This window comes from Ziziphus jujuba, chromosome 2, assembly GCF_031755915.1.
Source record: "Ziziphus jujuba cultivar Dongzao chromosome 2, ASM3175591v1".
NCBI lineage: Eukaryota > Viridiplantae > Streptophyta > Magnoliopsida > Rosales > Rhamnaceae > Ziziphus > Ziziphus jujuba.
Window position 1 is genome coordinate 27,331,152 of NC_083380.1, and position 13,153 is coordinate 27,344,304.

The 13,153-nt window shown below is 29.6% G+C and overlaps 1 protein-coding gene across 3 annotated transcripts; it reads left to right on the forward strand.

Moving 5' to 3' along the window:
* The first annotated feature begins 5,238 nt into the window (after positions 1-5,238).
* LOC107419287 (uncharacterized) lies at positions 5,239-11,519 on the forward strand. Of its 3 annotated transcripts, none has more exons than XM_016028033.4 (10): positions 5,240-5,413; positions 5,538-5,704; positions 5,842-5,906; positions 6,301-6,341; positions 6,558-6,646; positions 6,735-6,848; positions 7,611-7,688; positions 8,430-8,495; positions 9,606-9,683; positions 10,938-11,051. In XM_016028033.4, exons 1-10 carry the CDS (start codon positions 5,278-5,280, stop codon positions 10,983-10,985), a joined length of 882 nt encoding a protein of 293 aa, XP_015883519.3. In that variant the 5' UTR covers positions 5,240-5,277; the 3' UTR covers positions 10,986-11,051. The 3 variants fall into 3 exon arrangements, with proteins under 3 accessions (XP_060670351.1, XP_015883519.3, XP_015883518.3); XM_016028032.4 differs by lacking the exon at positions 10,938-11,051 and adding an exon at positions 11,068-11,519 and having other exon boundaries at positions 5,242-5,413; XM_060814368.1 differs by lacking the exons at positions 9,606-9,683; positions 10,938-11,051 and adding an exon at positions 9,060-9,522 and having other exon boundaries at positions 5,239-5,413.
* The last annotated feature ends 1,634 nt before the right edge of the window (positions 11,520-13,153 follow it).

Sequence of the window (13,153 nt, forward strand, 5' to 3'; positions counted from 1 at the left end):
TTTTACATAAGCAAAAAAAGCCAAAATCAGAAATTTCAACTACTTAACATCTAAAATTATAAATTCATACACACTAGTTCAAATTCAACCCTAAATTAATCATTCAATCCAATCCAAATCAATAATATGCATGCTAACTATGATTATGAGAAGGTTGCATATAGAGGTTGACAGTGCAGGTTAGGAAAATGTGTAATAACTCCAATTTCAAATAATTATAATTGTTTTATTTTATTTCTTTAATCTTTCTGAATTATATTATAGTTCAAAAGCTAAGGTTCGAAATATATGTAAATGAAAAGAGTAAAAGAAAAAAAGTAAAGTAATATTGTGGATTCGAAACAGCAAGGTGGAATGGAGGGGGAAATATTGTAAGGATTAAAAAGATTAAAAGAAAGAAAGAACAAGAAAGAAAACATCACCTACAAGAAGTCCTGCTAAAATTCACAAATACTTTACTACTAAGACTATGGATTAATTTGTTTAATGAAAAATTAGTTATTAAATATGTCGTGTGACAAGTGTATATATTATCACATTGGCAAATAGGTACTTCGCACCTCGCAGCCCAAAAAAAAAAAAGACTTTATTAATAGGCTCTAAGCCACAAACTTAACGTCTTTTAGCCACAAAAAGTTGTTACAATTTGACTTTTGTAATAAATATATTACAATAATTTAGTTACTAAATATAAAGTTACTTCAATTTGATACAAAATGTTAGTGTATGAGAGTCATGAATTTTAAGTATGCCATTAGAAGAGTTAAAAAAAAGAAAAAAGAAAAAAAGGAAAAAGAAAAGGGGATTGCGATTAGGAAAAGTCTTTATAGCGAATGATTGATTGTAATAGCTGTGGGAGAAATATCTGGAAAAGAAATCAATTAGAATTAAATGAGTAGTAATAATATCCTTAAAAGTCAAATAAAGCCTCTACTAGCGACAATATTGTGTTAGTAATTGTGGTGATGATAATGACCCTGCCAAATCCACAATTGAGATGGGAATGAGAGCAAAAGATGAAGAAAAAAAGAGAGCTAAGGATAAATATAAAGTCCTTACACTCTTAATCACAAAATCGAAATTGTATTTGATAAAGGATTTTTTAACACAAATTCTTTATTAAAAATTGTTCAATCAACGTCTCTCATCCAACTAATCCTACTTTAATATAATAATAATCCCACTCTTTTTCTTTTTTGTGAAAATAACAATCCTACTCTTGACATAAGAATAAAAAACAAGATGTGTATTAATAAATAAATAATTATATAAACATTACAACAAATCATGTCACAAAACTCGCGACCACTATAGATTATATCACTATGCATTAGATTTTTGTCTCAAATAACAAAATAACAAAAGTTAGTATAACTACGTTATAATTAATGATATAAATAAATAAATAAATAAATAACAAAGTTATAATTATATCTTCGTCCCAAAAGTTTACTAACTATAAACCATTGCCAAAAGTTTACTAACTATAAACCATTGCCACTTGTTCCATGGCTAACTTAAATGATAATGATCATTGATGATGATCCCATAGAGCATAGTACAAAATTTTTTTTTTCCAATTTATCTAAAATACATATACTCAGACTTTTATTTTTATCATAGCTGTTTAATTTTGTTAGATTTATTTAAATGGGTTAGACATATTTTTTAAAATTAAGTCTAAGTGGTTAATTTAATAAATCTTTAGCACATATAATATTAAAAGGTCACAATTTAAAGGTACTAGATCTGTTCAATTAGTTGTGATTATCATATAAAAGGTTGATTTATTAGATTTTTAGTATATAATATTATGAAATTTATCCAAAAAAAATAGTATAATATTATTAGGACAATCTTATAAAAAAATTAATGTAAATATATATAATTAATCTTCCGATAAATATCTTCCAACTTATCCAAGAAAATATGATGATATAAATGATAAAAATGGAAACTGACCCATGTTCATGATAAAGGGGATATGTTTGGGCCTTTCGAGCGCCCAATAAAAAAAAAAAAAAAAAAAAAAAAAAAAAAAAAAGGGGATATGTTTGGGCATTTAGTACAATTTGATGGTTATGTGGAAAATTGTGTCATATACCATGATCACAGGAATAGAAAATGGTCTGGTTAAGTACCGATTTAGCACATGGATATGAACCCAATTGGAACATCCAAATGGACCCAACAATGAAAATCTTGTATCCTAAAATTAACAATATGATTAGACTATCTAAACCATGCATGGAATTATCTTCAACCACACTCCTACAAAAACAAACAAATTAAAGCCCGGCAATGATTTTGGAATTTAAAAAAAGGTGGTCTCTCTTAATTATTAGATGATAAGAATACAGAGAGACCATATTTTAGTTTGGCCCATAAAATCTCTTATAAATGTTTTTTTCCCACTTTGATTTTGTGTGGGATTTTGGTGTTTGGGGACCCAGAAAATCTCTTAATCCCAAGGATGAAAATAAAAAAGAAAATAAATATTTTTTTTCCTCATAACAGAAGCATGTGACTTTCCTACTGGCAATGAGCAAACACAGGTTGGTGGTTGGCATACAAGTAACTGTGGGGAAGACTTGGTAATTATATGATGGTAGACCCACCACCACAAATCTAATCCCTTGACTGTCATATCTGTGACTCCTTAGATTTGTGCAGTGCGCATGGTGATGTTGTGATTGGTTCCCACAAGGCCACAACCATTCACTGCCCCTAAACTGCATTTAATAATATATATATATATATATATATAGTTTTACTACGTGGACCATCCATATATCGACCATAAAAAAAATAGATAGTTTGTATAGTAAAATTATTTATAATTTTTTTTTTTAATATCGGTTTTTTGTGCGATCTGTATACAGACAGTCCGCATCGTAAAATATTTCTATATATATATACTATTATACTTTTTAATCTTTAAAAATTAATAATTTTTTTAAAAAAAATTATCTACTCCTATAAAATTTTTTTTTTTTGTTTGAAAAAACTTCTGTAAAGTTTGATAATAAAAATTTACAATTAATAGTTAGAAACTCATCACTCAATATGCATATATATATATATTTTTAGATCAATACATATATTTTTAGATCAATACGAGCATATAGTTAACCTTAGGCTTCTCAGCCAAAAAAAAAAAAAAAAAAAAGTTATCCTTAGTAAATTTGTTATTATTATTATTTTTTTTTGGTTCAACTTTAAAAATATGTTTCTTATTTAAGATCATTTGTTAAGATATTAGGTTGTCTGGAGGTCAATATATTTTTTAAAGTAAATTGCATCTTGATATTTTTAAATTTTGAAATTTTACAGTTTAGATCGTTGATTTTTAAAATAAACAATTTAGATTTTTCAATTTGCTAGAAATTAGTTCAATCTCAATTTTTACAAACATATCGATATCACTTTTGTCCATGGGTTGCTTTTATATTTCTTGATTAACACCTTAATTTCTTTTTTCACATATTCTACTATAAAATTCCTATATATGATCGTTACCAATCTGTCTTGTTAAATTAAAAATTGAAATAATTAAATGAATTAAAAATTAAAACTTAAATCGTTAAATTTGAAAATTGAGGGCTTAAATGATAAAATTTTATAAGTTATTGATAGTAAAATATAATTAATCCTGTTTTTCTGAAATTCTTTTTAATTTTTCTCCTAGTGGGTAATAAAGTAACTCATGTGCTTGCTTGATTTTGAACAAGCAAATTTGGTCGTTTGGACCCCTTTTGGCTTACCACGTCTTTGTCTCTGGATTCATCTCGACTCTAAGCTTGAATAGTTATTCCATTATGTTTTTTTTGAAAAAAAAAAAAAAAAAAGGCTATTTCTTAATAACTTAAATTTGAAAATTTGAAGTTTGGAGGACTGCACCTCTGCTCGGGGAAAAACTTCAATACTTCATAAGTTCCACTTGTGTGATCAATTTCGTTGTGAATGTTAGAGTGTATACTCTCAAATATTGATTTTTTTTTTTTTTGGTAGTTGAGGAATCAATGATATTTTTCCACTGGAATAATGTACCATTCATGACAAACAATTTACTATTTTTTTTTTCTTCCCAGTATTTGAGATGGAAAAATTCAAATTTAGAATTGAAAAAATAGGAATATTGGCGTCAGACTAGGTTTTTGTATTGTTATTTATGGGATGTTTGGATAACAATAAAATTAGTAGAAATCTAAAATTTTTTATAAAAATAAAATTTTATTTTATTTGAATAATTTTTAAAAAGAAAAATTTGTTAATCTCAATAAAAAATAAATCTTATAATGTAAGAAACTAAAAGGAAAAGTGGATTTTTTTAAAATTATGCCATTTTAAAATTTTTTAAAAAATTGATTTTAAATATTTTTTAATACAATTTTATCCTTTAATTTTAACATATAAATTTATTTAATTACTTATAAATCTTTTTTTTTTATAATTAATAAAATACACTAAAAAAAATTCTAAAAAAACTAATTATCTAAAAATGAATTTCAAAAAACTAAAAATCAGTTTCCCTCAATATTTTTCCTTTTAAACACCCCATTAGGCTAATCCCAAGAAAAATAATATTTCCTAGACTATACGTTTAAGCCATTGGTTTTTCCAAAAGCTTTATAATAAATTAATTATTTTGTCAAATTGTATGTTGAATTTTTAAATTTAAAACATTTTGCATCAATTGTTAATTTATAATTTTTTTCATATTAATTGAATTTTCAAATTGATTAATAAAAATTTTTAAAAAGTTTAAAAATTGATCAGATTTTTCATTAATCATTTTTTCATTTTTCCTCGTTCATTTAAAGTGAGAAAATTAACTAATTTCTCAATTTTAAAGTTTCTACCATTCAATTTGAAAAATAAACAGATATGAATGAATTGTAAATTGAGAGTTTCATATCAAACATATTAAATTCAAAAGTCTAATAATATATGATCTCTTTAAAACACATGCATTCAACTCATTTCATATTAAAATTGCTTCTTTAGTCACAAATCTAACCAAATTCAAATCTAAATCATAATCAAATTCAAATCTAATATGTTCTTTTCTTAGAATATTATTCAATACTAGAAACAAGAACAGAGTTCCAGAGGTAATTGTAACTTGGCTTATTATTTATTTAGTACTATTACCGTTATTTGGTTCGATCTCACGTGACAAGCACGTGCAGCGTGGCTTTACTGGTCGTAGTCGTAAATCACACGCAACCTTAGGGCCAGAACAAAAACTATGGTGTTCCAGTCGGTGAGTCGTCCATGGCTAGAGTCTCCTCCAACTGGTGGAAGTGGAACCATACCAAGACCGTACTTCTCCTCTGGCTCATCTCCGCCACCGTCTTCTACACTCTCTTCAAAATGGCCCTTCGCAATGCCGATCATTCCTCTTCTTCAGGTTCTCTCCCTCTCTCTCTCCCTCCCTCCTCCCCCAAAATCATTTTCATTTTACATTTTCCTCCTCTACTGTTTGGTTCTCGAGAATTTTTATTTTTTTAAATGATTTTTTATTTTTGTTCTAGATTCTTCGGTTTCGTATGCGGAGCAAAGGTCGAAATTGTACGATAATATGGCTAGGGATTTGGATGAGCACGGAGCATTGTTTCTTAAAGGCGGTGAGACTTCTCAGTCTTTGTCGATTTCCGATATTTTCACCATAAAGGATGGATCTGTAGCTCCTGTGCTTAAGGTAATGTGGTGGTTACATTTTTTGAATTTGTTCTGTATAGCTAGTGAAGAGCAAATTTAGAAATTTTCGTCTTTGAGCTGTGATTTATGGTTTTTCCTTTTTTTTTTTTGTTTTTTTTTTTTTCCTTTCTTGTGTAGGCTGCAAATCCTCCTGTTCGTGCTAATGTTTTGTATCTAGGGACAGAGTACTCTCAGCCAATCTCGTAAGCATATTGTTTTGGTTCTTGCAATTCTGTTGTTTATTTCGGTTTCTTTATAAGTGCGATCCACCTTCATATTATTGCAATGTGTATATATGTGTATGATTCTAGGACTTTGGGAATAGATTTAGCAACGTGTTAAGCTGGAATTGACATGACTAGGCACAATTCCTAGAATTTTGCTAATGGTGGCATGAAACTTGGACAACTTTGTGCAAAGGGTTGAGATAATTTTGCTTCAAGCTGGGATTCTTAAATGGAGCTCAAGTTTCTTTTTTTTTTTTTTTTTTTTTTTCTACTTTTTTCCCCCTATGTGTTTTGTTACTTGTTAATTTATTTTCTTTTCCGTTTATAAGTGAAAATTTTAAGACATTAATTCATTTTTGGCTTGCTGCAGGGAGGCTGTGAGACAAATATTTAATCCGTACTTTGATAAAGGTAAGCTTTTCTTCTGGGCAACATGTGCAGCATTAATATTTATATTTTCTTTTTCACTAAAAAAAATGTTTCATTAGAGTAACTTATTTGATCATTGCCTGGAGTATTTGTACTTTGGATAAAATATTCAAAATCCTTAATTTTTAATTTTTTATATTTTTTGGGGTTACCACGATATTTTGGTATATGCTTATATTTGTGATGCAACCTGGTCAGCTATCTGGTTTCAGAACTCAAGTTTGTACCATTTCAGCATGTTTCATGCCTCGCATCATATTGTCCCTGTTCCTGCCACTGAGAATGAGGTAACTGTGTTGTGGAGTTCATTTGTGTGTTTTCTATACTTTCTTTTCTGTTTGAATATTGAATTTCAAACCTTTTTTATGTTACCAGAAAGAAGTTGAAGCAAATGCAGTTAGTATGGTTGCTAAGGAACTCTGCCCTTTAAGAATTGTCTTGGATAGAGTGGTATTAACTTCAACAGGTGTGCTGCTTGGATGTTGGCAGGTTCCTTCTTTAACTTTTTACTCTCTTTTTTACAAACCAATTAGCTGTTTTGGTTTAAAGATTTTGTACATTTAGTTGACCTTTCAAATTTATTCTTATTCTTCTGCCATTGAATATAACTTATACATCACTTGCAATAAGCGGTTTGTCCTTATTGTTATAGGATACCTATGTTTGGACTTGATTTTGCATTTCAGTGCAAGATTCAGAAATTTATTATTTTAATACAAATAGTGCAGTTAAAGCAATAATAATATGAATACAAAAACTGAAATATGCTTGTCACTGAAGCTGTTTTTTCATTATATACTGTAAGGTTGGGTTGGATATAATTCAGTGGAATCCCCCCAGTTATATAGTTACGTTTATGAAATTTCTGTACCTAAAAGGATCAGCATCCATTGAATTTGTTTTAAAATTTCAAACTTTAAAATTTTTTTTTCTTCATATTTTTGAGAATGCACGATACGGTGTGAAGGAGTCTTACTATATTTCGATTCGCTCTTCATATTATGTTAGGACAGCTTAGAAATATTCACTTCTGTGGGGAATTTTTTTTCTTTTTGTTTTTGTTTTTGGTTTTTCGTTTGCATGTTCTTGTTCATAAAAGAAAAAATTGGATATGAATTTTTGTCAGATTGGCTATTTGTGGGATAGAAATTAACCGAGTAGCAACAACTTTTCTGTCTTCTTTTTTTATGATTTGTATTTTACAGACATCCAACCATTCGTTCATTTTAAAGGTAAGCTGTTTTTCTATAGGTAATCTCTGGGCCAGATCCAGTAACCATTCGTTCGAAACTACGAACTGCTCTTCCACATGCACCAGAGAAGCAACTTGTAAGTATTATATAGATAACTTATTTCTATTGAACTCGTAGAGGAGCTTTAATTCTTATATTCTGACTTATCCAAAAGAAATATACCAGTGACATGAGATGTACCAAATATACAAATGCACACAAATGATTTAAGCTATTTTTTGGAATGTCCAAGTTTATGGCCCAACAATTGTGCTTATTTTTGTGATGTTACCTTAAATCTGTGAGTAGAATGATCTTGACTCTTGCCATCAACTCAAGACTTCATTTATATTTTTTTAATTGGCCTTGTTCGTGTATAGTTTTGCGCTCGTTTTATGTTATGATTCATTTGGGCCCCTAAAGTTTGAAATGCTCTTCCTGTAGTTTTGTTTGTTAGAATATGCCCCTCAATGGTCATGTACTCGCATACTTTTGACATTGTATGTAAGATATGCCCCAAAAATGTATTTCCTACCCTTTGGCCTCCTTGAGTGAAATAGTGCTTGAATATATATCCATCGTTTCTTTGTAGTTTAAGAGATATTATGTGTAATGAACTAATTTCTCTTGCACCTCGGTCCCATTATTATGCCATGGGCCGATGGCCCGATTGGTGCTTCATGCATTAACTACTAATAAATAATCTTCTTCTTTTCTGCTGGTTTTATATTGATTGAAAAATGAGCTTGTAATTTTCTATCATCTGCTGTGTAAATTTTTTTTAATCCATATATCACTTAGTAATCACTTACTAATGTGCAGTCATTTTCTTCTGCAGTATGATGCTGCAATTCTTCACACATCATTTGCAAGACTTCTTGGTCGGCCAAAAGCATCAACCATGGTAGGCTTTAGAGGAGCCTTTAATTTTCAAAAACTTTTCTATTTTAATTTTCTGGTTGACATTACTTGTTTTTTTGTCTATCAATTGGTATTATATAAAAGAGCAAATATGAGGTCTGATTCTTTTTTTAAAAAAGTTTATTATATGAGATTTACTTCAAAAGAAAAGGCTGAAACAAAAGGTTAAACTAAATAAATAAATAAAGAAAAGAAAAAGGCTGAAACAAAAGCCTGTCTTACACTTGCACAGATATTTGAATTAAATTTTCTGTACATTGTAAAGCTGTTCGAGGATTTGAGCTATGTGTTGGACCATACAATGTAGAGTTTAGATTGTGTAATTGTGAATTTGTGAACAATCGTTTCTTTTTTGTTCCTCTATCCTTTTTCTCATGTTGGGTTGGCTGTCTTGAGCATTATAAGTGCATTGCCCACCCTTGATCCTAAACTAGTTATATGTACCTTTGTATAATTGTTTCTCTCTCTCTCTTTTCTTGCTTGTGTATGGCTTCATCAAGTTATCTAGCAGTTAATAATCTCCTTGTGATTTTTTCTTTCATCCTAGGCTGCAATTGAGAAAGTTGGTTTTAGGTCTGCTTGAGGGTAGCTTGTAATCTTGCCCAACTGAAGCTTTAGTGGTATATAATGTTGTTTTGAAGTTTGAATTGCTACTTAAAAAAAATAAATAAATAAATTGAGGCTCTCTTAACTTGCACTGGCTTTGTGTGTTATGGGTCTAGTGGCTCAAGTCGGATGAAGAAAAATTGATATCTTTGCTAAATTTTCTTTTGTTAAGATCCTTTATAACCATAAGATCAGACTGGATTTTTGTTTTGTATGGGATGCTACGATTTAAATACACAATGTTAACTTACTAGAAAAGTATTTATATGAATCATGATTTTCTACTAAAACCTTAATCATCAAAGGGACATTAATTATAGCCTCTGGCATACGTTAGATTGGGGTGGAGAGATATTACCATTCTTATTCAAGCTTTAGTTCTCAAAAGTTAAGAAAAATCTTTTGTGCAATTTTGAGATGAGTTGCCCATTTTATTACATGATTTATGCCTGTATTGCTCTGTGATTCATTTAGAATTGTTATTCAGGAGCTGCGTAAGTCAGATGAAATCCAGTTCTTCCATGAACTAGTTGCTCGCCTAAATAATCAGCTCCATGGATTTAAGGTATGCCGTGTTTCTTTTATAGTTGTAATAGTTTAGTCTGCTAGTATTTCTGGTTTTGTGTGGTGGAATGGTTTATGGTCCTGTAAAAAATTGGGATCAAACTTGAAATTTTTTAGGGCCTGTGTTTGGAGACATCCTTGTCAGCAACTAGAATGGTGCAATGAATTTATAAGAATCCCTCATGATAATAGCATATTGGATATTTTGAATACCTGGGATGCTAATAACATATCTCCCAGATTTTGCTCTAGCTGGTAAATATCCAATGTACATGTATGTTTCAGCTTAGGTTTATACTTTACAGACAATTCATTGAGAGAATTAATCAATTGATTGCTAGAATGATAAAAAATTAATAATAATAATAATAAAAAGTTTTGTAAGTGTCATCATAAGATCGTGGCATGCAATTACTTTTCTATTGTAAGTTATATTGTATGAAGTAATCTATGACTTTGATCTACATACCTTCTAAAAAAAAAGTATGTAAATATTTTAACATAACAGCAAAAATTTCTAAACAATTATAATATCAAATGGTAGGATCGGTATCTCCATAGGTATATGCTCTAGCATCTAACTTTCGTTAAAGATAAAGACATAATGATAGGATTGGATTCTAAGGTCCACATGATGTTCTGTGAGAAATGAGAATGGCTGTGATTGAATGCTGAAGCAACTTCATTGCCAACTACCTTGGTCAATGGAAGTTGTCTTAATGATAGACCACTGGAAGGAGCTTTGGCAAAGAATTGAATTATGATGGGCATTATTACCATCAATCCACGAAAATTATAATTTTTTATTTTGTTATTGTTTTCCCCATGGTTTGACATTTTCTTTTGCTTCTCCCGGAAAGCTGGGAAAACTTTCTTACAAATCAAAATGATTGTGGTTGGTCTTAAGAGGATTGACTTTGAATGGTTTTTAGATATCTTAAAACAAACTGAACCAGTTTACGTGGTAGTTGTTCTTTAGGTGTCTGGCAATTACCTCTTTATATTTTAAATTCTCTTCCCCCCACTTCTGTCTTGTATATATATATATATATATATATAGAGAGAGAGAGAGAGAGAGATTCTATGGTCAGGACCGACCGGATGGAGTTTCATGCGGACCAGGAGCAAAGCTGATGCAAAATCGGCATTTTTTAGAAAAGCCGATGTTTTTTTTCTTTTTTTTGTTTTTGTAGCGTCTGCTTTTCTTCTAAGACATTTTTTGTTTTTTTGTTTTGTTTTGTTTTTTTTTTTGTAGCATCTGTTTTTCGCGGGTCCGTATGCAATTCCATCCGAACGGTCCTAACTGTAGAAGGACTCTATATATATTATATGTGTATTAAATTTGTAGCTCATATCATGGCACTTGCCCTGCTATTGTAATTCAGGCAGTGGTTTCCGAGCTATGGTATGTGGAGGAATACGATGTCTTGGCACTTGCATTGAATGGAAGAATGAAGGCTCACAGGTTCCAACATGGCTGCAAGAAGACCTGAGGCTTCCAGGTTCATTATAACCTAAAACATATTCCACGAGGTTTATAATATCTATCACGATGAAAATTTGATAAAAATTTTCCTTTTCTTTTGTTGGGTAGATTTTACACGCCGAACTTCTTTTTCTGTAAATAATGCTAAAAAAGAAAAGAAAAAAATATAGTGTGCTGATATTATAAAAACTCCCCCATTAAGTTATGCTTTACGGTGCATTACAAACTAGACACTAGATAAAAAGTATGTAGCATATCTATGTATTTTGCTTGTATTATTCTTCTGGAACTTTTTGTATTGAGAAAGTGGGGGAAACTTATTTGCGGCAAGTCATATTTTATTGTTTGTGATTTGTGAGAGTTATAGGTAGTATCATTTACTGGTCCAAATTCAATCATCCATTAAGCATGTTAAAGAAATTGTATCAATAAAATGATGAGAATCTCAAGTAGCTTTTATCATTCCACAGTGAATTAAATACATCTGATTTTCAGACTTGTTGAAGTGCTTAAATTAGAGAGAGAGAGAGAGAGAGAGGGTGTTTTTATATATATACATATATATATATATATATATATAGTACTAAAATGGTGTTATTTTCATCAATGATTGAGATTTGTGTCAATTGTTGTCTTCAAATAAGAAAGAATTTCTAGTACAATATTAAAATGGTATTAAAAATTAAAAATTTGCTTAAATATGGTTTGCAATTCAACCCCTCTCCACAAGTGCCAAAAAAAGGGTAGACATTCATTTTAAACAATAATAATAACATTATCTTGATTGAAACGAGAAACTAATGAAAATTAAAAAATTATTATATCAAAGTGGTTATTGACTATTCCATTCAATCAAGAGTCGAAATCCTTTTGTTTTTAATTAACATCTTTATGTATTTGTATCTTCTTTTTGGTTTGCTCTCGTGGAGAAAGGTCGAGTAACTTGAACTGCCATCTATGAGGTACGCTTGCACGCTATAGGTTTTGTCTTATTATTTTACCTTTGATTTTAAATATATTATTTTGGTGTTATTCTAACTGTTTCATATTAAAATATAATATTTTGTCAATACGTTAATTAATTTGAGGGTGAAAGATTTAAACTCGTAATTATTGTGTAAAAAAGTAATAATTTCGATTCCAAGATAACTATATCACTATTGTACAGTTATTACAATTTTTTAACATGCTTATTTTTAAAACTATAGTTCTTGAACAAATTTGAAACTAATTCAATTCTTTTAAGCGATTATCTATTAGAATATGATGGAGTTTTCAATTTCTCTCTCTTTTTTTTTTTTTTTCCTTCAAATTTTTATATGTTGGGAGATTGGAAAATGTGTGCTAATTGGACATGCTACATCAAGCTAGCTTATTGTTTGATTTTTCTTTATTGTTTTTTTTTTAAAAAAAAAACCGACGTGGGAATCATTAGGATAAAACATTTTCCATGACATCATGGGTAAGGTCCACTTGTGAATTAGGACTAAAATGCATGGGGTGGACTGACACCATCAATGGGTTTTGATTGGGCTTCTCGTGGACGCCACACGCTTCTTTACCCATTAATATTTTGCATTATTTTCCAAGCTCTTCCAATTCTATTTTAATTTTTTTCAACGTTTCAAATGATCTCCAAGTGGTAAGCCCACCAAGACGGAATTAGGTTTATCATAATTATGCTTTATATATAATTACTCTCCTAAATTAAAAAAAAAAAATTGCAAAACAAAATCGTTTTGAGAATTGGAGATTAGAACACTAATGGTTATTGTGCAAACCAATGGTTGTTGTGTCCAATCATAAATTAATTATTTTCTCAATTCCAAAATCAAATATTCATATTTAAATATATGAAAACAAAAAATAAGAGAAAAACTAATGATTATTGCAATATAAACCGTCTCCAAACTCTAATAAAAATATATAATTAAAATAAAATGACAAAAAAAATTAATAATTTAGAAGGAACATATATGTTTTGA